The 27057-nt window shown below is 33.9% G+C and overlaps 1 protein-coding gene across 1 annotated transcript in view; it reads right to left on the minus strand.

The window, feature by feature from the left end:
* The window catches only part of LOC104365944 (sodium channel protein type 2 subunit alpha), a 74208-nt gene that overhangs the window by 22636 nt on the left and 24515 nt on the right, over positions 1–27057 (minus strand). Inside the window, exons 3-17 of the mRNA XM_042784350.1 lie at positions 26661–26779; positions 26191–26280; positions 25225–25353; positions 24684–24775; positions 23379–23615; positions 19751–19814; positions 18352–18493; positions 17297–17503; positions 16141–16431; positions 15110–15490; positions 13393–13525; positions 12334–12572; positions 10358–10531; positions 8843–9199; positions 6478–6927 (exon numbers count right to left, since the gene is read on the minus strand). Coding sequence (XP_042640284.1) covers positions 6478–6927; positions 8843–9199; positions 10358–10531; positions 12334–12572; positions 13393–13525; positions 15110–15490; positions 16141–16431; positions 17297–17503; positions 18352–18493; positions 19751–19814; positions 23379–23615; positions 24684–24775; positions 25225–25353; positions 26191–26280; positions 26661–26779 — 3105 coding nt within the window. The remainder of the gene's footprint in view (positions 1–6477; positions 6928–8842; positions 9200–10357; positions 10532–12333; positions 12573–13392; positions 13526–15109; positions 15491–16140; positions 16432–17296; positions 17504–18351; positions 18494–19750; positions 19815–23378; positions 23616–24683; positions 24776–25224; positions 25354–26190; positions 26281–26660; positions 26780–27057) is intronic.

Here is a 27057-nt window from a genome sequence, read left to right on the forward strand (position 1 = left end):
GGTGGGCAAACTGAAACAATGAATTGAATTATAAATCAAATTACTAATTTTAGAGTAGGGAAGTTTTGTGTCATATTGCTAATAAAAATTAAAAACAACATGAAGTATCCTGGGTCATTTGGATTGTAATCTACTCAGTACACCATTTAAGAAGATGACATGAATTCAACTGAAAGAATATAGATTTTTATGAATTAACAACATTAAAAGATGAACAACCATAAATGGAAAAGAAAGTGGAAAAACCCAATGTGTTTAGAACACAAAATTATTTAATACATAGTAGAAGAATCAGAGGTTAGAGAATTTTTTTATTTACAGTTAAGAAAGGCAATTTTCTTGACTCTAGTAATCAAATTAGAGGCTCAATGAAATATTTTGATATAAAGGACAGATAGCCTGGTTCACTATTTTTTCTGACAGTGTAGGATATAATGCTGTGCTTGAAGAGTTAATAGTACAGATTTAATTACTCATTGGTTCTGTTTTTATGTGGGGTGTTCATATTTTTCACTAAGATGAAGGTATCAAACAACCAAAAAACCAGACAGTAAAAAGCAATATGCATAGAATAGATTCCTATTCTAATTAAAAATTCAGTTAGCTTCTTTGATATGCACAAAGTTCACAAAGATCTAACTGATTTTGTGAATCACTCCAGGAACAGGACTTTTAGGAAAGACAGAAATGTTCATCCTTCTTCTTCCGGGGCACTTAGCTGCTGTTCAAAGTTTACCAAACTAAGGTAAGAAGGCCTAATTTTATATACACTAAACACTGGACTTAATGGGTCAACTCATGTACTTTAAAATTGACTGCCTTGACATCTGCAAATCAGCACCTAAAATATTTTTGTTAGAGAAAATTCCATCAATATAATACCTCTATTTTCTTTTTCATTCTTTTCAGTGAAAAGCCATTCAGATTTTGAATACATTAATTTTTCAGTACAAATATCTAGTGTACTAAGGTGAAAATCTGTGGGTGATGATCTTTCCTTTTTCCTGAAGGAGTCAAGTATGATGGCACAAATACTTGCAAGAATAATGTTACTACTACAAATTGTCCCACTGAAGCTGCTTATAATTGCTTAAGGTAAATCGTAAAGAGTCAATCTCTAGTGAGCATCATCTTAAAAGTAATAAATGAAAGTGTCCAAAAAATTGCAGATAATGACTTTAAAGAAAACTCTGTAAGAGCTAATAATAAGCAGGCCACTGATTAATCACATGGTGCAACCTACTGTGCATTCAACTTGTAGGTCATTCACATTTTGATATTCAAATAATAAAGGAAAATCTGATATGTTTCTCAACCTCCAAAGCAAAAAAAAACAAACATACCAGCAACAGAGCTGTTAATACAACGGATAAAAGGGGAAAACTGTCTTGTGTAATTAAAAAAAAAAGAAAAAAAAAACTAAAGAAAACAAACCCCCAGGAAGTCTGTGCTGCATATTCTCATCTCATTTACTAAGAATTTTTTTTATTCTTCTTTCATTTAAGTAGACTGAGAATCCTTTTTTCTGCAGGAGAAAGAACCACAGTAAAATTTGAAAGACAATTGTTGATAACAGTGCTTTGGAGAGTATGTGCAGGAAGCTCTTAGAAAAAAAAAGAGGATCCAAAAATATTACTATGTAGAAATGCAACAGAAAACCTTACCGCACCTGAGTTATACTGCTTATATTCCATCAGCTCAATATTTCCCTGCTTGATCAGTTCTATTTTCAGCAGGAAATACTTCTTCAATAAAAACAATCTAATTTTTCTATTTAGTCTCAACTATTAATTAAACAACAAAAAGGACACAAAGTACATTTTTTGTAGTCATCATCTTTACTACATCTGCTTGGCTTATCACTGAGTCTGGTACTCCAGCATAAGCACAGTTGCCAAAGTCACTTTTATTGGGATCTTTTTATTTATCTTTTCCTGAAAGAATAGAAGTATGTCTATAAATAAAGCTTGCAAATTATTTACCTTTTAAACAGAGTATTGTCCACAGAAAATACTTAGCTTTTTCACCAAACTAAACCCAAAACCTACCTCTCCTACTCTTAGAAAAAAAATATGGAATGCGTATCTATTAAAGAAAAAATAAAAGCATCACCTTATTATGCAAGGAAGGTTACAGTAAGACAGTGTAACATCCAAGTGAAAAAGATTCAAGTATTTTTCAGTCAAATGATTACAAGGCCCTGGTTCACTATTTCGCACACTATTCTACACCTGTCCAAATTCATGACAGCAGGAGCAGCACCACATGAACAGTATCCCACCAAATCAGAATCATCCCCCCATACTTAGCACCAGTAGGATGGGATACTACCACATTCTACTCTGCCGTACTTAAGTGCCTTTTCTAAAACAGTTTGGAAAAATCCTTAGAAAGATATATTTCTATTCCATCTTTCTGAATAGTTTACAGGCCCCCTGGGCACAAAAGTGAGATCTGAAGTAATTCCAATATATAATACAGTGCAAAAGAATACATGAAAGATAATGCAGGATTCCACAACAAAACTACGTGAACAAAATTTGTATTTGGAAAAGGAGTACCTCAATGGCCCCTAAATGGCAAGAAGCAGAACTGCCTAACTATTGAGAAAAGATCATCAGGAATAAGAAACACATAGCTTGGTAAAATTAAGGTTTGTTTTACAGTTCTGGAGTTCCTAAGTTTAGAGGTTTGGGGGAGTACTAGTCCCTATTTCGTATTTTTTAGAATTGTCTTAATTTTAGCCTTATACTGGATTTTCCTAATTTTTATATTCCTTTCTTGCTTGAACTTCCTTAACACCTAGATTTATATAGAACACCTACATAGAATTTTTTCTTGAAATATGTTTTATGTCTGTCTTTCTAAAAATAAAGCAACTGGATTAAATTCACAAAGAAACAATTACTGATAATGAAGAACAAAACTTATATAAATGATTATCTAACTTCCAGTCTTAAAGACATACCCAAACTTAATGAATAGAATGTAACTAAATTATTACATCCATATTCAAAAGGACTATACACATGTATAAAAAAAGATATATTTGATTGTTCCCAGGAGTGTATCTTTCATCCTCTATTTTAGCTTCTCTTATATGAGAAAACTGGAATGTAGATTATAAAAACATTGTGAACAAACATGAAACAATTTATATCAAAACATATAAACATTTTAACATACAAGTAATTGTATATATGTAATATTACAAAGGCATTGTTCAAATGAACATGATCAGAAAATGTTTATAATTACAAGACAGCTAAAACCATGGTTCAACAGATGAACAGAAAAAGTCAAGTGAAGATTACCTTTCCATCTTCGTAAAATCATAGGCTGTTAACCTCTTTTAAACTTGAACAGTCTTGATACTTAATAATTCAATTAACAAGAAGAAAAACCTACGAAGCATGCGGGTTATGTCACAGAAGTAGTACAGAAAATACCAAAGATGTAACAAGGAGAAAGGAATATGTTGAGATTGCCCTCAACCATGCTGTGACATGAGTCATAGGACTCAGTTTACAGAGCAGCTATGCATGTTTCCACTACATTGCAATGGATGGGGAAAAATATACTGTAGCTGAGAAGCATGCAGGCCAATCAATCTCAAAAGTGATCATATATACATGACTTGTTTAGGTAACCTGTGTAAACATGCGGACACGTTGCTCTGCCTGGTTAAAAAGCACCAGATCTGCCTTCTTGACTGATCCAGCTTGATTTTACTCCTGTGAGAAGTAAGAATGTTACGCAATGAAATTAAAACATGGTACCCTTTAGGTTGGTTGAGTTCTGGAAACAGCAGAAGTATGGATTCCTACTTCTATAAAAATGTGTTTTCTAGATATGTCACACATTTGCACAATATAACATTTATAGCTGTTGATTAAAGCTTTAACCATATCCAAAGATATACTGAAGGAGGTAAAATTAGAAGAATATCTGAAGCTCACAGATGTCTATGGGACTTGGGCCTGAGCTTAAAAACAAACAAACAAACAAAAAATCCTCAAACACATGGAAAACCCCAAAATCCCTCCTCCGTCCCCACCCCCCTCAAAAAAAAAAAAAAAAAAATCAAACCAAAAAGACAGACAGATACACCTACAATACGCATATTACAGCTTTAAGCATCTTCCGGAAGGTAATAATTAGACCTTTAAAATAACAGAAATATATTTTTCCTTGCATTACATTTTCAAGGTTATTCCTGGTCTTCACTAGATGCTAAATATGTATCTAGATGTGTCTAGGATACACTTTCAGAAAGAAGCCATAAGCAAAACCAAACTAAAAAAAAAAAAAAAAAAAAAAAATATCATACTGGGTCAAACATGAAAACTTCTAAATAAGCAATTTTTTACAGTATTCTTAGTGCTTTTTTAACTTCATGACTTAAAAAAAAAAATTTCAACTATTTTAAGGTGCAATATGGATTTTAACAGATATATAGCAATGTAAAAATGAAAACCCATGCCTAGCAATAAACCTGTCACTTCCTCAAGTGCCTCACATCTGTCTTTTATTAGTCTTCTGGTATAAATCTAATTTCGCTTCTCACCAATGATTGCTGAAAGGGTCATCAAATAATGTAGCTAACAACTCCAATATAAACTACTCCCATTTAACGGAAAAGTCTGAAAGAAAGAGCTGAAATAATCTACAAAATGAAAGACAGTTTCCTTACTGATTGTGATCTAGTGTGCATGAAATGCTTTTTTGTTGTTAATTTATTTATGGCCTATGGTTGTCTTTCAACTATGCCAATCCTTAGCCACTTGTCTGAATTTGAGTGGGTTAAAATTATTGATAGTAGTATCTTATAAAAAGCTAATGCTTACATTTAATCTTGAATACCAGAGGTGAGAAGGCATAGATTTTGTTACCCAATTCTTAAACATAAAATAGTGAAGAACCAGGTGTCTTAAATCGCTGGATAATTTTCAGGTAAGCATTAGATTTAACAGTTATCAGAGCAAAAGTAAATTACCTGGATTCATCAGATATTACTTTCACAAAAGTAAGTTTTATTACAACACACTAAGCAAGCCAGTATACTTTATTCAGATTAATAATATGTAAAAGATTTAGCACCTGTCCAGCAGACATTATAGCTTCCTTAAAAGTGCAATTATTAATTTAAACAAGTTACGAATATTGTTTGTGTTGCTTCTAAGAGGACTCTTACTAATCTAACGTCTTCTCAAATGAGAGATCAACATAACATATGGAGCAACAGAACCTCCAAAAAGTAGAAGGAACAAATCAAGTATCAGGAAATGAGCTGCTGAAATAACAAATAAGTGTAATACTACTGAACACTGCACGCTACAGTAAAAGAAACACCTGAAGAGTCACCTTACTACACATTTAAAATTTAAGTTTAATTTAACTATACTTTGCTAAAACAAACTTATTTTCTAAAATTTGGAAAGAATATGGGCAAATTCACTGCCCGTTCAAAACAAAACGACCAAAAACCTAAAAAGCACACAATCAATCAAATAAAAAACCACTCAAGCCCCAAAAGAAAACAAAACAATACAGACAAAGTAGCAATACAGACTGGAGTACGGCTGTCTGCACAAGTAACGACACTCTGTTAATATCCTTGTGTCTTCAGGTGCCAGGGGAGTTGATATCAGACACAGTCTGCACTGGAGCCACAGCATAGCAATCTGGATTTTCAAAGTGTCTCTCAGGTTCCTGCTGAAATCTATGATTTGCTTTCCCCCTCAGTGTGTAGCTGCTAACAAATTACTACTATCCTAAAGCTGACCCAGTTTAAGGTTAGGAAGCTGTCTTTGAAGTGATTGGTTCAAAACTCCCACAAACAAGCAAGAAATTAATATTTTTCATTAATTAATTCTATTTTTTCTCATAATTTCTACCTGACATATTCACCTTACGATACTGACATTGTTCCCTTGACTTTCCCCCATCAATTTAACTTCAGAACTCAAAAACTGTTGTTATTGCTCTCATTAGCCTGAGTTAGCAACTCTGTTAGATTATCCAGTACAAATAATGCTGATTTCTGTAGCATTCAGTGAGCTTTAAAAATCAGATGAAACTATATTATTATTCTTCATTAATATTTCCCCTAATATTTTTAAATAACAGTTTACTTGCATCCTTACTTCACAGAAATATTATGAATATATTAAAAAAAAAAAGTTTTTTATCTGCTTATTCTGTACATATATATTAGTTTGTCTATCCAACTAAAAATATGGAAAAGCTTGTTTTTCGAAATCCTTCTATAAAAGGGTTTGTATACGTTTATAGAGTTCTTCCTGGATTTCCTACTCTCTTTAGCTCCACTTTCTCACTTCAGTTTATTTACTCTCAGTAGAGTCCAACAATCTTAAATCACAATCACTTTCTTTTTCAAAGCAGGAAGAATCATAATATGAAAAAATACAATTGGTACAATTCATTCATACAAAATAAAAAATATTTAAATTTTACCTCCTTGCTTTCCTCCAAATCTGAGTCACTGCTAAACTCTTCTGTATTTAGATGTTCAAAATCAGATTCTCCAACAGCTATTGGTACTGTAACAGTAAGGCTTGGGTTGTTTATGAATGATGTATAATCACTGCCACCTATAACAGTGGCCATTCCATTCTCATTTTTGTGACAATTCGTATCTATCCTTATTTCAGCGATGGTACAGTTGGAAATGCAATGGTCTCTCTCATCATTCATCTGATCTGTTGCTGTTCTTTGATTTACAACAGCTTGTTTCCCCCAACACTTTTGGACACATTCACCTGCTTTTTTCTTCACATATTCTATTCCCTTCTGAATTCTGGCAACAGCAATCTGTAAGTTGTTCATTTCATTATCATCCTCTGTAGGAGAAAGGCTGTCTGAACTAAATGAACTTAGCAGCAAGGCCAGAAAAAGGTTCAATACCTGAAAAGGGAAAAAGAAAAAAAAAAAAAAAAAAAAGACAATACAGCTGAATTTTCTCAGTTTTTCATTCACATGCTTCTTCTATAACCCATTACAAACTTAGGCCTCATGTTTTTCTTTGCTATATATGATTCTGGAAATTACACAGTAAATAAAATGTAAATGCAATTTAAGCACAACACCTGTCTTATACCCCAGGTTTTTTTGTGGTTTTGCATTGCTGTATGACTATGAAGACACTTGTTAATTCTTTTTCTGCTCATGGTTGAAGAAATTCAGAAACCAATAGTTCTTTGGTACTGATTGAACACATACAGAATGTTTACTTCTCTGGCACAGGGAAGCACTCTGCAACAGAAGACATAGCTGATCTGCACGGAAAACAGCTTTCTTAAAGGCTGGTCCAAACTCACACAAATATTTTGCTGTATGTGACTTACTGTGAAGCACAACCTGTCTCCTTTTCCCACAGCAACACAAAACATAGAACAGATACTGGTTATACAAGCTCAGAGGTTACCAGGAGCTCAAATGGTACTAGAAGAGCCAAAGCAGAGTACCAGCTCTCAAAGCCTTTAGAACAGCTGTTCCATGCAGCTTGGAAGACAACAGGGTAAAACTATGTGTTGGGAACACAGAAAGACAATGGGATAACAGAGCCCTGAACATACATCAGGGATAGTCTACTCATGTAAGAAATTCTACTAGAGCTATGGTATAAAATCAGAATACAGTAAATACTGTGGAGAAGTTCACAGAGATGGATAATTCATTCCACAGAGTTCTATATCCTGGTTTAGAAAAGTACTTAAGGAGGATGTTTTGTTTGGTCAACCAATTTCACAGTTCTCTCCATTATAAAACAATAGATTTGTAGAAAATGCTGAAGCAGCAAGTGGTCATGCTACTATTAGTAATGCATGACTGGTTTAAAGATAATTAGCTTATTCCTGTTGTTAGAAATTTTATTCCTAAAGAATGCCTCCAGGATGGCTAATTTTAAATCTCTTTTGCTACTGACAGTTGCCTAAAGAAAAGGTGTACAGTAATAGAGGAAGACCCAGTAGGCAACAAGAAAAGCAGAGCAAAAGGTGGAGCAATGAAGGCCTCAAATACTGGTGAGTTAATAAATACAAAACATATTTAAAAACACAAATTTATATACAGTAACATACAAACTGGTACAGATCTCATGCTTTCCTCTGAAAGAGAAAATAAAGAAAATATAATACAGACTACTTTAAAAACATTTGTAAAGAAAGACTTAAATAGGAAGCAAAAAGGTGAAGAGGTGAAAGAAAACGTGAAGTATTTGAATGTTTTTTTCTGCAGAACTGCTGCCTTTCTATTCAAGTTTCCTTACCCCATTTGTGTAAAAAGTTGGCTGTGCAGCAAGCAGGGCTCAAAATGGCTCAAATTTCAGAGTCTAAGAATGTTAAAGCAGTCTTTTAGACAGGACAGAGCAGAAAAAGTAAAAAAAAACCCACAATCTGGCTACGTGTGATTGGAAGTAATGCCTCAGTCAGAAAGAAAAGTCCCTGCTATGTCCTTTTCTGCAAACAGCAAACTCCCATCCTGGGAGTGTAACACTTGGGGTGCCTTTGCTCATCTCTGTCTCTCTAGGTAACCAGGAATAGTCCACAAAAACCTTAACACATGATGCTTCCCTCTCTCACCCATATCCTCTGCATTGCAATCCAGACCCCTGAAGGGGCCCATCCTCCAAGATGAGGATTCTATGTAGGATCGGATATCTAACAAGAGAAAACTTTATTTCAGAACCCATACTCGTAACAAAATCAAAATCATAAAAAACATATTTAAAGAACACATTTAATAGTGCTTAAAATCTTCATTACTGGTTCTGTTACCTTTCTTGCTCTAAATAAATTCTTGAGTTATTTTGGCTACATACCACTAGGTTTCCAATCACCATGACCATCATGAAGACAGTAAGGCACATAGGTTGGCCTGCAACCTCCATGCAGTCCCACATCGTTTCTATCCATTCTCCACACAGCACTCGAAACACAATCAAGAAAGAGTGGAAAAAGTCATGCATGTGCCAGCGTGGAAGCACACAGTCACTGGAGATCTTGCAGACACATTCCTTGTAGCTTTTCCCAAACAGCTGCATCCCAACCACAGCGAAAATGAACACAATGATGGCCAGCACCAGGGTCAGATTCCCCAGAGCCCCCACTGAGTTGCCAATAATCTTAATCAGCATATTGAGAGTTGGCCAAGATTTTGCCAGCTTGAAAACTCGCAACTGAAAAATAAACATAGACATTATTTGCAGTAGTTACAAAAATGCTATAGAAATAAACAGATTATGAACTAGTGACTCTCAGCAATAACAAAAAGAGGAAACTTCAACATGATTCCAACAACTGTAATTTACACATAAACAGGAACTTCATAAAATCCACACTTTTAAAGCGTACTAAGTTTTAGACTTTGTTCTTTGTGTAGCATATCTGTATTCTTTCCTATGTGAAAGAAACAGCACATTGGTTGAATTTGTTCAGATAGTGAATTCTGAACATGGTGTACATCTCAACTATTATGTGCAGAAACAAATTAAAAAAAAAAAAAAACAAAAACCAAAAAACAATAAAGCTGAGCAGGATTCTACTGAAGGAAAAGATTCTGAAATCCTTGAAGAATGAGGTCTTCCAAAAGAATATTGACTCCAACAAATTTTAAAAGGATCAGACAGACCCACAGTTTGGAAATATAAGCCAAACACAAGCCTAAGTCAAATGTTTCAACTTATGAAGGGAAAAAAGTATATAATTCATACTCTTTCTTACCCATAACCCACCCAAAATAAAAAAGGTATTAAATATTGTTTTCAGATAGAAGCAAAATTGAAATGTGAAATGGAAAGAGATCACACAGAAAGAATGCCTTATAGCTAATTTCTCATTTTAAAAATAAAAAAATTTTCCTCATACAATAATGCATTCCTTTTTTTGTCAAGGGGAAAAGAAAAAGAAATCTTTTTAAAATTAAAACAAATATTAATTTTATAATTCCTACATTTTAAAAACTACTTCTCGTCTTTTTGCAATTTTCAGATATGGAAGTATACAGAAGACTACAAACGTGTTATCTATTTATAACTCTCAATATGCACTGAATTGTACACTTCACCGTGCTTTACCCATCTGTATTAAAACAATTATAAGAAAATTACTGCTTTTTCCCTTGAAAAAATACTTAGTTATTTCTGAACCATAAAACGGCACACACTGTTCAGTGATAACATAAATAATTTTGTAAAACATGCTTGCAGAGGTACTCTGTGACACTTAGCTAAAAATATACATATTACTAAGAAGTGTCTTATTAACATGTGTACAGTTAAAATACAAACATAATTAATTAATTAATGCAGGTATATTATTATTACTAATTTATTTACCAATCTGAATGATCGGAGAACGGATAATCCATCCACATTTGACAGAAAAAGCTCCACCAAACTAAGGGTAACTATAAAACTATCGAAAATATTCCAGCCAACTTGGAAATAATAAAAAGGATGCATGGCGATTATCTTGAGAACCATTTCTGTTGCAAAAATTCCAGTAAAAACCTGAAGGAAGAATGTTAATTGTTACTTTATAGATGAGATGAATAATTCAAACCAGCAGATAAAGAATAACTTACATAAAAAGTAACAACCCTAACAACCCTCTTAGAGCAGGATGTCAGTAACGAAAATTATCACAAGCTGAACCTCAAAGAGAAGTAAATGGCAACATCAAAATGAGCTGTAAAGTAACTCCATTAACTTTAGTTAAACTCGAGATACATTTAGTGATTAGTGAAGAATAAAACTACTACTAACCAGCCTCCTATTTCCTTCTCATATCTGATGTTCATCTGATTAAAGGAACTTTCCTCAGCAAGATAACAACAGCTGCTCTTGCCACAATGGAAGCTGCTTTTACAAAGGCGTGTGGAAAAATATGAATTGGTCATAAATTTGAGAGTGATTTGTTATTAAATGAAGTCTTCATGAGAATTCACAGATACAGTAAGCGTATCTCCTCTCTCTAGCTACCAAAAATAAAGGCCAATTATGCTGAGGCTCATGTTCGAAATAACTCCTTTCTGCCTCTGAATGCCTCTGATGCCTTCTGAAGCAGAAAGCAAACACCTCTGAAATAAATTAATTGTATTTTCTGTAGATGTATGACCACCATTATCTACATCTTTCACTAGAAAGATGAACAAACTTTTAAAAAAATCAGGAGAATTTGACAGTCCTTAGAAGATAGTGTTACACAGTTCAAAAAGCAAGACACCAACTGCTGAAACTACACCTGTATTACAGTGGCATTTTAGCTGACTAGGAGTAAACACAAATTCTTGTCAGCACAAAGGAACACTTATACACACACAGCTCAAAATTAATATTCAGCTATTTCATTACATATGAAAGGAAAAAATGGTTGTGTTTCCTGGGTAAAAAAAAACAGGAATGATCACAAGATAACCCTCTGCAACAGCTATTGATCCTCACCTACTCATCTTCCCTGTCTTTCTCCTCAAATGCATCCTGAGTCTATTTTAAACAGCAACATGACATGATTATCTTCCATAGATAATAATCTCTGACTCCAGGTTAAGGTGAAAACATTGAACTATGTCTGTATTGGCTAAAAATATCAGCAGACAATTTAAATGCTGACAGATTAACAACTTTGGATTTAAACCTGAATAGGTTCCCAGCATGTACTAGAATTTCTTATATTCTAACAACTGAATCGTTTTATTATTTTGCTACATTGTAATCACTAGAATTACCACTTACCATAAGCACAGGTTTAAAAGTATAGCAGATAGCATTATCTGTATTATTGCCATTATAAAACAAACCAATCAACCACCCCAAACCCAACCTACAGACTGTGTCCACTAGAGAACAACACTCAACTGTATCAACAGACACTCCTGAAGTCACACATTCTTTGCCTTCCAAATTGTTATAGACCAAAGAAACATGCTTCATGGAAATACAAAACTAACACAAAATAGTGCAAAATAACAATCCAAAATAACATCCAACTGTTCTCGTGTTATCAATGATATTTACAGTAGAAAGGATCTAATCAGTTCTTATTTTTCTTGTAATATGAAACAAAACCAAGTCAGATTTCTTTTGGTTTTGTGTCATTCAAACTGGTTGTTGAAAACTATTTGCAGAAATTTTTATATGGAAATCAAACTCTTACATACAACATATCTCAAATAGTATTTTTAGACTATTTTTAGTGCAATTAAACTTCAATGTTTATTTTATGGAATGATAATAAAAATAATAAAAGTACTTCTGCTACAAAAAGAAAGCAGGTTCCAACTGTATGAAATTATATAGTTTGATGGACTTACCTGATTTCCTATTTTAAGTACACTATCGAACTCATCAGTCATTGGATAATGTTCCATGGCCATAAACAGTGTGTTTAAAATTATGCAAACGGTGATAGCCAAATCAACAATAGGATCCATTACAAAAAATTCAACTACATTCTTTACTTTTAACCATGGCTCCCAACAATTCCAAATTAAGAAAGTGTGGGCAAACTTATACCAGCAAGGTGGACATTTTTGTCTGGATTCTTCAAGTTCTGGGAAAAAAAGAAATGTATGGTGAACAAGTTTTGGAGAAAGTGAAGATAAGTTTTTGTTTATCTGCTTTTTGAGGTTTTAGTCTTTATCCCTGGAATCATTAAGGGTGTTTGGAGGAACCTCCTCAGAGTTCCATGAACTTAACTTCTTGTTGCTGACTGAAAAGGTTTTAGAAGACTAGAAGAAAAAAGAGTTTTGAGCTAATTAAAAAAGTTGTCTGTTTTTAATATCATATGATCTTGTTTTAAAAAAAAAAAATAATAATTATGCTTGCACTTAGGGATAGTTTTCTCAGTAAAACTTTCAACTTCAAAGTCCTCTCAAACATCTAATTATTTATTTTCAGGAAAAATAAGACTAACTTCACAATAAATAGGTTTTTGAAAACTATTCAAGATTTTTCAATAATTTCACTAGAAATAATTTCACTATATTTCACTGCAAATAGTCCTACTACAAATTTCCTTCTGCTTAGTAACTAAAGCCTTGACTAATTTTCTGCAATATTTTTGCAGTATAGTTAGTGGAAAATTTATTACAAGGCATTTTTTCCAGCAGCTGTGTTGCTAAACACAAATAACTAGTATAAAACACATACACATTATCTATTTTAATTAGAATGTGCTTCTTAGTTTAGCCTGCTTATCAGATCCTTTTACTTCTTTTTTCACTATGTATATATATGCACTTTTATTATTCAGTTTACGTATTGCAGTGGCTATGTATTTTTTGTCTTCTGAATTTGCACTGTGATATAATACCTTCAAGCAAGTCTAAGACTATGTCAATGAAGTTCACATGTCTGCAGTTGTAACACACCTTCCATTGTATTTGTGATAATGCCAGCTATACTCATGGCTCTTTGCCTTAAACTGGGATCCTCCAGCAATTCCACTGGTATTTGGTATGAACTTGTACGCCTCTTTTTTACTTCTATTTCTGCAGTAGCGCTCTAAAAAAAATAAGAGGGGTATAAATTAAATTCAACTTTAGAAATACTGCAAAACATGTATCAGAAAGACTATTCAGTTTCAAAGCATTCATGATACATTAAGCTTTGTATTTAAGTGCTGTTCCATCAGACTTTTTTTCCAGTGTACATATAACAAACCTACAATTTTTTATAAATGGCTATTTTCACGTTATACTTCTGAATACCTTTAATACTTAAAAAATAATAAAAAAAAAATTTGATATCCAGTTCCCAGATTACCACTGTATTTTAGTTAACTACTGTTAACTCCACATTAGACACAAAGAAATATTGGAGGCAGCCATAGCCAAGGAAACAAAGACTGCTGCAGCATTGGAATCGGAAAAATACCTTGTTCCCACTTCCACGCTTTCTCTACCAATATTTCACTTCTAAACTAGTTCAATCACAAGATACTTATTATAAGTGATTTATGCTAGGAAGTTTTCTGCAATAACAATTATTCTCTAAAAGTAATTTGATAGATCAGTCTTGATCTCTATAGCCATTCAATGCTAACTTAAAGTATATCTTTTACATTGAATAGCTACCACCTCCGAGTTATTTTATGAATTTCAACTGAAGAAACAAAAGAAGCTTTACTTAATTGAGCCAAAAAATGAATATATTTAAAAAAAAAAAAAAAAGTATTTTATTAAAAACATTGAAAGCTGTGTTATATCATTGAATACACCTTAGGTATAAAGAAGTTTTGAGGGTATGACCATGGGTAGATTTTTTTTTTTTTTTTTGGTTAATTAAATAAGCACATGAAAATGGAAGTATAATAAACTGCCAGAAGATTATAACTGCTAAGTGTCTGGCTGATGTACTTTCAGATGCTGTGAGCCAGGTAAAAATTTTTGTTTCAGTAAAAGAAGGTTTCTAGGAAAAAAAATGCAACAGATCCCTCTGCTCTATTCCTAAAGCAGACTGGAGGAACAAGGAAAACTGACCAGATGAAGAAATGGATGGACTTGCATGTACTTTTTTTTTTTTAATTATACCCTGATCCTAGGCAGTGAGAAACTCAAATCACCTCTGAGACCCAGGAGAAAATAAAGCTTTCAGAGCTTCTAAAATGTGAACATAATCTTAAAGGCTATGCTACATTTGCACAATACCAAATATATGGATGGGGAAAAAAGTAGAACAAGCAGATTACTGATAGAGAATTGGGAAATATATTTGAAGAGGGCCTAAAAGCACAAAGAAAGAAAAAAAATCAAAACAACATAATAATATGCAGATTGTTTAGAAAGCTGAGGACCCTATTTTGACTTCTAAAACAGATTTAGCAACGGAACTTTACTAATTTGATTCACAATGCAGGTGCATGCATGCATATCCTTGCTTTGCAGGTAGATAAAAATGGGCTACTCTTTTCACTTACATTTCCATGCCTCAGCCTATCACTTTTGAGTGAAATCACCATTTCATTACAGTAAGATATGTAAAAGAATTCACAACTTAACCATTTTCAAAGCATTTAATTCCATTAAAACATTGTCTGGTACAATAAAGAAAGGCCATGAAACCTGGAGTAATTTAAAACTTTCTTACATTGTCATCAGTTGTTGGTTTATCTACTATCACTTCTGGGAGAAGCTGTCCAGTAGGTGACAACAGACCTGGTGGTCCATCGACTAAGGAAACCACCCCGTTGCAATCCACAGTGCTGTGCATCTTCCCATTCACTGGAAACACTGTCAGCCTTCTTGACGATCTACTAGCCTGACTAATGTTACTACTGCGCCGTTCACCATGTCTGCGTGGCAAAAAAAGAGAACCTCTTCTACTCCCATTATCCTCAAATGTGCTGTGCTCATCATCAGCAAAGTCATTTTCAGATCCTATCTCTCTTCCATATTCTCTAAAACTGAAAAGACTTGTTCTGCTGCTACGTCTGGGAGAAAACAGGGAGCCACGAATACTCAGTAAAGACTGCAAATGAAACAAACAAAATGACCAGATCAAGATTTTAAATATACAAAACGCACATCTATGTATTTAAAAAATAATCATTTATATTCCCTAGGAATCTGTCTGTTATTTTTAATACAGTGCCTTAGGTAGATTTCAGACATGCACTAGAGATGAAAGTCATCTGAATGGGTAAATTTACAGTATATCTAAAACAATTATTGGAGAGAAAAAAAATGAACATGTGTAAGGCCATAGTACTTTTCATCTCTATTAAAGAGAAAAATCAAGGCTTCTAGAAATTCTAATGACCTACATAGATCATGCATTATGTTAGAAGATATCAATATCCTTAGTCTTCTACATTGATACATTATACTCAAATTTTCCTTTTATGAATTAAAAAGGGATTCCTATTTCAAATTAACTAGGAAAATGCAATGCTGCTGTGCATGTTAAGACCCACCAGATCCTAAACAATAAAATGAGGGAGATCAAAACACTTGTTTATGTACACTCTAGAAAATAATACCAACAGTAAGTCAGTATTTAAAAACAATGCAACATTATTTTTCCTTGGTTGTATTACTTTGCAAAGTATCAGTGAAGTTTGTCAGATATTACAGTTCTCTCACAAACACCCAAAATTACAAATGTACTATTCACTGTACCTGGTGGGGTGATGTGAATGGCTTCCCATAAGCAAGTCTGTTCCCATCAAAAGAAAAACGGAAACCTTTCCTTCTGATACTGCCATCTGATTCAGATTTTGGAAGCTTTTCATCATTCATGTCATCCTCTTCTCCAGAGAGCTCCCTCTGCCTTCTTTTCTTCCTTCTATTTCTCCTTTCTTTGGCACTTTTTGAGCTAAGCTTGGATGCTTCTGAAGAACTGTCCGAGCGTCCACCAATCCCACTTTCACCACTGTACTCAGTCATCTCTGTTGCAGCTGCTGCTATTGCCTGCCACAGCAATTATTTAATGTGATGTTTTACAAATCACACCATTTTTTAAAGAAAGCTATACACTGTTCCTAAGATTTATATCAAATTACTTCTAGATGTCTGACAAAAGCCTACATGGATTTGTGCAAAACTTCAAATGGAATTCTGTAATATGTGTTACAGTAAACGGGCAATTATGAGAGTTGCTGTTTGAATGGAGTACTACTTTGCATTCGTATCATGGAGTCAGCCTGCATTGTGTACAGCATTCTGCCACAAAGTTCATTAGAAAATACCTGAAAATTAATAAATTTATTAATTATTGTGAACACAATTTCAAACAGAAAAGCTAAACAAAGTCATCATTCAATCTGGGTTAATCTAGTAAACTAATTTTAACTATTATTGTATGTCACAGCTTCCTTAAGCTACTTTTAGCAAAAAACTTTGGGGTACTACTTCCAGTCTTTGATTCACTAATGGTAACACAAGTAGCAAAAATTAGTCAGAAATGTATGGATAAAAATATTTTAAACTGTAACCAAGGCTTGACAAGTATTTCACAAGTATTATAATTATTTCTAAACTGAGAATTTGGAAAATCATCATGATAGGTTACTAGATACTACCCCTAGATAAGAAATATTTCTTTAAAAACTTATTCTAATTGGGAGAGTACTTTCTGTTCTCAGTTCTGAAATTCAATGCTTTAAACATTATACATTTAAAAAGCAATAAAAAGCCATAGAGAAAGCAGTCTAGAGTACTTGTGAGGTATGTAAGAGAACAGCTTTTTTTTAATATGTTAATTTAATTATGTTTTGTTTTGAACAAATAGCATGCAAAGAAATAGACTAAAGCTCAAACTCTTGTCAGAAAATACCTGAGCTTCTTCTTGCTGCTTCCTCAGCTGTTCAAGCATTTGCTGCAAGTCTGCCTCCCTCTGTTCTGCTTCAACCATAGTTGCTTGATTTTGTTCTTCATAGGCCATAGCAACCACAGCCAAAATCAAGTTAATCAAATAGAAGGAACCCAGAAAAATGACCAGAACAAAAAAAATCATGTATGTTTTGCCAGCAGCTCGTAGTGTCTATGGGAGAAGAAGAGAAATGATCCATCTGGTGAAGACATGCATTGGTTCTGCAGTTCATAAGCATTAACTGAATTTGAAAATGCAAAACTATTATTGAGTTGTTCTTCCTTCTGTAATAAGATTATACAAGCTCTCTGAATCACAAAGTAATCAAAATAAAGGGAGCACTCATGTATGTCAAAAACATGTTTAAGAATCATGCTGCTTTGAGACAAACCTCTTTTAATGCCTAATAATCTTGAAAAGGACATCGGATCAGAGTAATTAATGTAAATCACACATCACAAGTTGGATGCTTAGTATGCTTACCATGTATTAGCATGCTTTCCCCTTGAAATAATCAAAAGAATTAAAGATGCCACAATTTATGAAATACTTGAAAGATAATATTTATTAGAATTAACAGATTTTCACACACCATATAATGAAAAACTATGATTAGAAAATTTAAATCAAGACATGCATTCTTAGTTATCAAAAACAGGATTCATAGGACAGAAATTAAGATTCCAATTTTGCTGTCAAAGTGTATTTTTACAATTTAAACTCAGTATTAAAAGTTTTTGAAAATAAGATCTTATCATGAGGCACAAAATGAAATATATGCTGTAGAAATTAAATAAAGGATAAAAAAAACCTCATGTGCCCCTTCAGAAATAATGTGAGATTCTGTAGTAAGTGCCCGTGTCTGCTTAATTCTGCAACTGAATTTGCTTCATTTCATAAATACTGTTCATTTTCAATTGCTAACAATAGCAATGGTATATAATACAAATATGAATGGCCTTTCCATGTTTGATTTGGTGCCAGTGAGTCACTAACCACAATTTTCTCTATACACTCACCAGCTGATAAAGATTTTCCCAGTAGTCCTGTGTCATCAGCCGAAACAGTGACAAGAAAGCCCAACTGAATGTGTCAAAGCTAGTATATCCATAGTTGGGGTTTCTACCAGCTTTCACACAGATAAACTCTTCTGGACATTTACTAGGAGGAAAAAAAAGAAAAATAAAAAGTAAAGCAATTAATATAAAAAAAAATATATAACTCTAAAATTGTTCTTAAATTATTGTACTATGAGCTTCTAATGAAGTTTCATTAGATCTAATCTGTGAAGGGGGCTGCTATTTGTGGCTTACAACATTTTAAAAATTAGTGAGGAAATCTAAAGATTGCTCTTTAAAAAAGCCAGAAAAAAGGCAAACAAGTAAATCTTTCTTTCTACCTTCCTTCACCATTATACACAAAATAAAACTTATTCCCAACAGTTTGATATTACCTATGCAGATACCTCTTCTATGGAAACAATATCTTTACTTAACACAGACATCCATGAAAATAAAAGAAAGTCAGTATACGTATTTTATGCAGCATTTCATATGTCAACAGGGTTGGCATGCCAGATTTCTTGGTTTGTGAATTAGTCAGGTCAAATTAACAGATTCTACCAATTCCTCGACAGTAAATAACCATCATAGTGATAACTTTTATCTCCTGAAACTGTACATATCAGTTTTGATAGTCGGTGATCCAATCTTGTCATCAACTGCAGGCAAACTGTTTCAGTTATGATTCCATTCTTGAAGGGTAGAAGAGGTTCTTTCCTCCAAAACCTCTATAGAAAAAAACTATACAAATTTATTTTTATATATGTGCATGTATGTTTTATGTGTACTTACACACACACATAAAATTATCTGATAGTTACTTACATATATACACAAAATGTTTATAAAAAAAGATTTAAGTATATCTGTTTTAAAGACATAACCAATAAAATCCAAGGGATGGACTGATAGATCATTGGAATATAGAATTATGTGATTTTGTTACAAAGAACTGACACATAAAGAGAGCAAGACAGTGCCACGCATGCAGTCCACAGACAGAAGAATCCTGAAGATGTCTTCCCAAAAGCTGGTCATAAGTCCCAGTGCCCCATGCCTATTTTAGAGATGAGAAATGGCATGAAACCCATGATAAAGAAGTATATTCTCAAGTCATTGACAATGCAATATCTACCTAATGAAATGGAATTTTCTAGTTACATAAGAGTTTTAAAAGAAATTTGCAGCAAAATATTTTCTTGTTTAACATTTTTACTCATTCAAGTGTCTACTTACTATGAACCATGAACAGATATTGATTGTGAAGTTAGGTAGCTAAATCAGCTTTTTCAGTTTAGAATGGTATTTTTTTACACGTTGTTTAGACATGTAGTCTGTAATTTTCAGTGTAGCTTACCCTGCATCTGAGCTATTGCCACAAAGCAGATAATCCTTTTGTCCTTCTATGCGATAGAAGTGACCTAAAGAAAAAGTAGGAAGCAACATGATTATAAATAGAAGGAGGTTTTAGCTAGGTTTTTTTGTGAGTATGAACCTACATTCGAGTTATCATGGTTTGAATGTTCATAATCTCCCATTCATTTTCCCAACAATGGGTTCAAATACTGGCACATCCATATTGGTAAGTAAAGTTGCAAAATTAAATAAAATAAAAACACAATGTAAAAATAAAATCCTAGAACAATGGTTAGAACCACATAAAATGCATCTTCTCTTCTTGAACCATAGCAAACACTGAATATCTTTTCAAAATCTGATGTTCAGTAAATGAGAGAAAAAGTACAAAGCTTAAAAAACTTTTCTTATTCAGTAGGTAGATGGCAATCAGACAATTAAAACATATCTTATTTAAAATGGAACTATTTACAATGGCTGGTTAACAGTTTTGAAATCAGAGCAACATTAACTAGCACATCCTGAAATTGAAATTTAAAAGGAAGGTGGATGTTCCAATGACAATGTTGTAACAGTTGCTGCACTAAAAACAGCTTCACAGACTTTTTCTTTTAATCATAAGGTGGTATCCTTCAGAGATAAAGGAATACATTTTTTTATTAATGATTAACAACTGTGCTGTTAAAAAAAAAAATACAAATAGAAAGATGATAACAAATTGGGGAAGAAGTTGATTTGAATGAAGGCAGACCCCATTCTGAGGGATCTAGGCAGGCTGGAGGAATCGGCTGACAGGAGACACATAAAATTCAGCAAAGACAGATGCAGAGCTGTGTACCTGTGAAGGAAGAGCCCCTTGCAATGATACCAGCTGGGAGCTGACCGGCTGGGGAGCAGCTCTGCAGAAAAGAGTCTGAGGGTCTTGGACAGAGAGCAAGCTGAAGGTGAGCCAGCAGTGTGTCCTGGCAGGCAAGAAGGGCAACGGCCTCCTGGGCCGCATGAGCAGAGGCTCAGCTAGCAGAGTGAGGGAAGTGACTGTCCCCCTCAGCTCAGCACTCATTAGACTGCACCTAGAATATTGTGTCCAGGTTTGGCCTCCCCAATGCAAGAAAGACATTGATAAAGTGGAACAAGTTCAGCAGAGACTCATGAAGGTCATGAAGGGGCTGGAACATTCACCCTGTGAGGAGAGGCTGAGGGATCTGACCTTGTTCAGGCTGGAGAAGTGAAGGTTGTGGGAGAAGTGGGTAGAAAGCATCCAGCAATTACAAGGAAGTTATCAAGGGGACAGAGCTAGGTTCTTCTCATTGGTGTGTGGCAGAATGACAGACAACGGGCATAATTTGAAACAAGAGATGTTCTGACTGGGTATAAGGAGAAACTTTTCACCATGAGGATAGCCAGGCACTGAGATCTGGAAAGGAGACAGAGATCTGGAAAACACTCTTATCCCAATTAAACTAATCATCTGTTATCCTCAATTAATATCCTCAATGGACCTTTCAGGCTGACAAAAGGCTTGGGTTTTCACAGGGTAAAAATCTATTGTAGTATTTAAGTAGTCACAAAAAGCCCATGGGATGAAGAATATATGAAGATAGGAGGATTCTAAACCAAACACTTAAATCATATCTATTGATGCCAAAAACCTACCATTCAATAATAGTGCTTATACAATGTTAGAAAAACTATAATCCTATTATTTCCCTAATATCTTTAGAGGTGGCCAAAATTCTAAATGTTCAGACACTGATCTAAATACCAGGTGCCAATACTTTGAAATGTGGATCCAAGATCTGTGCATGTATTTTCAAGAAGTGAATCCGGCCTTGTTCCTTAACAAATGAAAACACAAATGTTAAAAAAAAGTCAGTAGAGGGTGTCACACTCAGTCACAGCTGACCAGCATATGATATGCTGAAAAAAATATTAGGAGGACCCACAACTGAGCCCAGTGAAATTATAATGCATCTGACACACACAAATGATTATACTAGAAAGGTTATGCTAGAAAGGAGGAATACAAACACAACTGGACAGAACCACCTTGCATGCATCAGCACTCTGTAGAGACTCCCAGCAAAGTCAATGGTTGTAACGTAGGAAGCAACTGACATTCTGGAAGATTTTAGTTCTATCTTTTAGTTTTAGATTGTTACTCTGTGGGAAATGGAAATAGAGACTCTATATACTGTATTTGAAGAGAGAATTCACAAGTGTTCTACAGCATATAAACTACCAGCCAAAACTGCCCACAAGACACTATCACCACTCCATTTTCACATCCCTTCTTAGGCAAATAAACTAGTTAAAATGATAGATTGCATAGAAAACGCAAATACAGCCACAGAATTTCCAGAATTTTAACAATTCAGAAATATAGAAAGAAAATCTGAAAATACAGAAAACAGCAAAGAACTTTAATGTCCGTTTTTAACTATGAAAGGAAATACAACTCATCAAACGCAGCCTGCTACAACCATAGTTTCTTTTACTTTTGGGTCAGTGAGGAGGAAAGCTAGCATCCATTATTCTAACTTTTACTTAAATACACTATTCTTGCAATTAATGACTGAGCAACACCCTCTAAATCCAATTCCAGCACAAACCCACACATAAAAATGAACCCAATTTTTGGCAATTAAAAGTTGTACATCTCATGGTTCAGTGTGTATTACAGCTTCACTGGCGCTATCACTTAAAATGACACAAATACAAACAATCACTATCTGTGTGTTTCTGAATCAGCCTGAATGTTATCACTTCAGTCTACATAGATTAAGACTGTTGAAAGATATCTGGATAAAGATGTCTTTGTCAGCCCCCTTAGTAACAACAATAGGTCATACAGATGGATACCATCTCCTTCCCTACCAGAGTCTCTACTTGCCTAGCAAGTTCTTTATTTCACAGAAAGCAACTGGTTTCTTACCTCTACCCAACAATAAAAGTACATTTTAACTAGGAAATCTCTGATATGTACCTAGTGCTTCTCTGTCTTATCTATAAACTAAAGATACAAGGAGAGTCTAAGAGAATTGGTTTTGTTCAGCCTTGAGAAGGCTAAGTTGTGTGTGGGAGGATCTTCATGCTACCTACAAGTATAACATGAAAGACTGTAAAGAAAATGGAGCCTGACTCTTCTCAGGGGTGCACACTGGAAGGATAAGAGGTGATAGTAAAATTTGAGCATGGGAAATTCTGAATTGCTACTTAAAAAGTTACTGTAAGATTGGTCAAACACTGGAACAGGCTGCCCAGAGAGGCTGTGGTATCTCAATCCTTGGAAGTATTAAAAACTGGACTGGAAATGGCATTGATCAATTTGCTTTAACTAGACCTGCAGCCAAGCAGCAGTTGGTCTGGACAACTGTGGAAGTCCTGTCCAACCCCCATGATTCTGTGATTCTAAAACCAATCTAATCCTATAAATACATTTATAAGTGTAGTTAATGAAAAGAACAAACATGTCAGCATGAGTTTGGGATGCAATACATAAAAATCCCTACTCTTTCTCATCCTACTTAATTGATTTTTATTTTTAACCTGCAGTATGAAACAGTAATCTTATATGTGTATGTGCGTGTTTATACACAAATATTTTAGCAAGTTATGATAGTATTTCTTACTTTCATTCTCAGTGTATGCCTTCCAATCAAACACTGTACCATTAAAGTACGGCGCTAGGTGTTTTTCAAAAGATGTTGAATTTTCTGATGGCCATAACAAGCATTTATTCTTCAAATTGCCCATGAACAGCTGCAGTCCTATTAGTGCAAATACACTTAGGCAAAACACAGTCAAAATCATTACATCTGAGAGCTTCTTCACAGACTGAATTAAGGCTCCAACAATAGTCTTCAAGCCTGCAAACAGAGGCAGATTTTTACTATAATATTAAATATTCAGCTAAGCCAAAATGCAACATGAACTACTCCAACACATTACTAAATATCATGCATAATTTTGCAAAACCAGTCTTAAAATATTTTCCAAAGGAAAAAGGTACCAATAAGTGTCATTGTTCCTGACAAATTAATGTGAAAATATGAATGGGAATGAATGGTACACGTTCCAAAACACCTGCTCGTCAAATGAAAAAGTAACTTTTTATTCATGCTCTCTATACATGTAAACTACATGTAAAGAAAATTGTTCATTTTATTTTCTTCTTGATGCCTCTTGCTCCAAACCCTTTCCAGCGTTCTATTCCAATATACAATATATTGGTTCTGTAACAGCAAACAAAAACAGAACACGATTGCATTGTAGTAGAAATTTTAATGATTGCATTCTGTTGCATCCTATTCAGCTGGAGGTGAGATTTGGTAAAGATAGGCATCTTAAGGTAATAAATACATCATGCAATTCCCATGCTATTCTTTTTTTTCTTATTCCTGCATCTTTGTCAGGGATTCAACTTTTACAAGAGACTGAAATTTTCAATCCCAAATGGCTTCAATAAATAGTAACATTCACATTAGTAAAAGAAAAAGATAAAATAATAATGAATCTTGATACTTAATGTGGGAGAGAAAATTTGACATCATGAAATGGAAATATACACAGGCTATATAATCCAATTTCTCATGCAAGAATGTATTAAACTCTGAGGCTGAGTGTTTCAGAGAATTAAAAAGAGGAATCAAATTCAAGTTAAGATTAAAACCTCGATGCTTCTGTTAAAAATATGAGTTCAGATTCTGTGGAATTTCAGTCAGCCTCAGTGTTTAACCTAGCTCTCACCTGGAATGACTGATATTGTTTTCAAAGCTCGGAGAACTCTGAATGTTCTCAACGCTGAGACATTGCCCAGGTCCACAAACTCTGTCACATATCTGTAGTGAGGGATTCCACACACAAACACGACAGCACACACAAAATTAAACAGAGGTGATGTAGAGCGCCTACCATTTTACACAGTTACTTCTTACCTGGGATTACAGAAATAGTTTTCAAAGCTCTCAATACTCTGAAAGTTCGAAGAGCTGAAACATTGCCTAGGTTTACAAATTCTGTTATATACCTGTAGGATTAAATCACAGTTATTCAGAATTAAGGTAGAGTGTATACTACTTACCTGGACCTGTAATCCAGACTATATTTTTTGGAAGGGGCAACTTTAAATGTAAGACTTTGGTTCATATTTTCCTGTTTCAATTGAGTTTGCCCTAAGAAACAGTCCCTTAATGTATTTCCATTGAATGAAAATTAAAAATTCAATGGATTTCCCTGATTTTCTTGTTTAAAGACTGTTTAAAATTGATAGCTCAGTGGTAAATTCTCTTTTTTACTGTGGGATAGTCCACCAATTCTGCTGTGTGCTACATTAGTGTAAAATATTAAAATGGAAAAGACTGAAACACAGTTTCAGCTACAATTCATTTTAAATGAGCTAAGATAACCCAAACAAATTATTACAGGTTCAAAAAAAGTTCTAACTGATATTTTACTTTAAGAAATGTATATACTTACGCAAAGGAAATGACAACAAAATCAAGCCAGTTCCAGGGGTCACGAAGGCAAGTAAAATCATTTATGCAGAAGCCCCTTGCAAGGATTTTTACCAGAAATTCAAAAGTGTAAATTCCAGTGAAAGTGTACCTATGAGAAAAAAATCCAAGCAAAAGTTAAAGATGGTTGTTCAGTGATATAACATCACATGTATAAAGGAAAATCACTCAAAACTAGTGATGAGTACATGCACTGTAATAGAAGTTACAAACTCACATGAACTATGACTATTTTCCCACTGTTGTTCTGCAAAATAACTGGATTTATTTATTTTATATGAAACATTTTTTGCAGTTTCCGGCATATAAGATTTTGAAATTTCAGCGCAAATAATAATAATCATGAGTAACATGAAGAAAATTCTTTTGCTCAAATAAAAATTTCAGCAAGGTTGTCATGTCAGAGATAAAATCCATGCGTAAATGAAATCTAGTGCTTATTAAAGTTGCTTGATGGCTGACCAGGTAGACTTAAGAATGCTAAACAACAATCTTCGGCAGAGAGGTATTTCCTTTAAAGAGGGTGTGTGGACCATTTTCAGATGTTGTAACACCAAATGAAGATGCTTCATAGGGGCTATAAAACCATCTTCCACACTGAAAAGCAGTAGTTTCAGGCAGAATGGATATTTTCTTCCTTTTTTTTTTTTTTTTTTTTTTTTTAATAACAATGAACAGCTCAAGAGGGAGAATAATAAAACATAATCACAGTTGTGCTCAGAGAAAAAGGATAACTATCACCTCTTTCCTTCCTAGAGCTTGCAGGTCTATGCTGCTTTGAGTAGCAGCTAGGACCAAACTCCAGGCTAGAAAAAGTAGAATACTGGTATTACACACAAGGGTAAGTAAAACTTCATGTCTAGCTCTTAATTTAGCTTTTCATTTTTAAACCACTTAAAAAATTACTAGCTAATTTAAGTATACTTACTCTACATTCTTTGTCCAGTCTGGAAGGTTAGTCCATGTCATAAATACACAGTTTGTCAAAATAGTGAGCATAATAAGCATGCTGAACAATGTTGACTGTAGTTAAGGAACATAGTCTTTTTTACTGCTGAATTTGCATCACACAAAACATAAGGAATTGACTGAGCTATAGAATACTGACAACATACATGATACAAAACAATTTACTATTACTAGCGATGTCATAAATAATGCAAAGATGTTTCACAATAGTGATGGCTATACCACTAACTCTGTAATCTAGCTATACATGCTGTGCATCTCTTCCTCTGAATTTCATCAGAGGGTTAAAGTGACAAATTTTAGCTGATTCATTTTGAGAGAAAGAATTAAGAGTAAGAACACATTTAAACACTAAACCAAAAAGCCCAGTGTCATTAAATACTAAAAAAGGCCATTAATAATTTTTAACAAACCACTTGAAAAGGATATGAATGAACCAAAATCTTAATAGCTACTCTTCTAATAATATTGAAAGGAGATAAAAGGTACAAGGCAGGTGTGGCACTGAACCTGAAGATTGTCTTCCCTTTATTCAATACAATAAATGTCTTAAAAAAAAAAAAAAAAAAAAAAAAAAAAAGGAGGGGAGACAGGAAATAGGAAATTAAGGATACATGTTGACAACCTTGACATAGAGGCTGCACTTACACAGATGTAAGTAGCCAAATTTATTTTCTGTAGAATTATACATGCAAATATCAGATTCTAACTTTTCACATGAGCAAAGAAAACTGAACACCATACATTCTTTGTCTCTGGGCTCTTAAACAAAACCTTCATTTCAGCTTTTTCCAGGATTATGTAATTACATTTAAAAAATAATTTT

Source organism: Tyto alba, unplaced genomic scaffold, assembly GCF_018691265.1.
Source record: "Tyto alba isolate M040663 unplaced genomic scaffold, T.alba_DEE_v4.0 Super-Scaffold_7, whole genome shotgun sequence".
In the NCBI taxonomy this organism is placed as follows: Eukaryota; Metazoa; Chordata; class Aves; order Strigiformes; family Tytonidae; genus Tyto; species Tyto alba.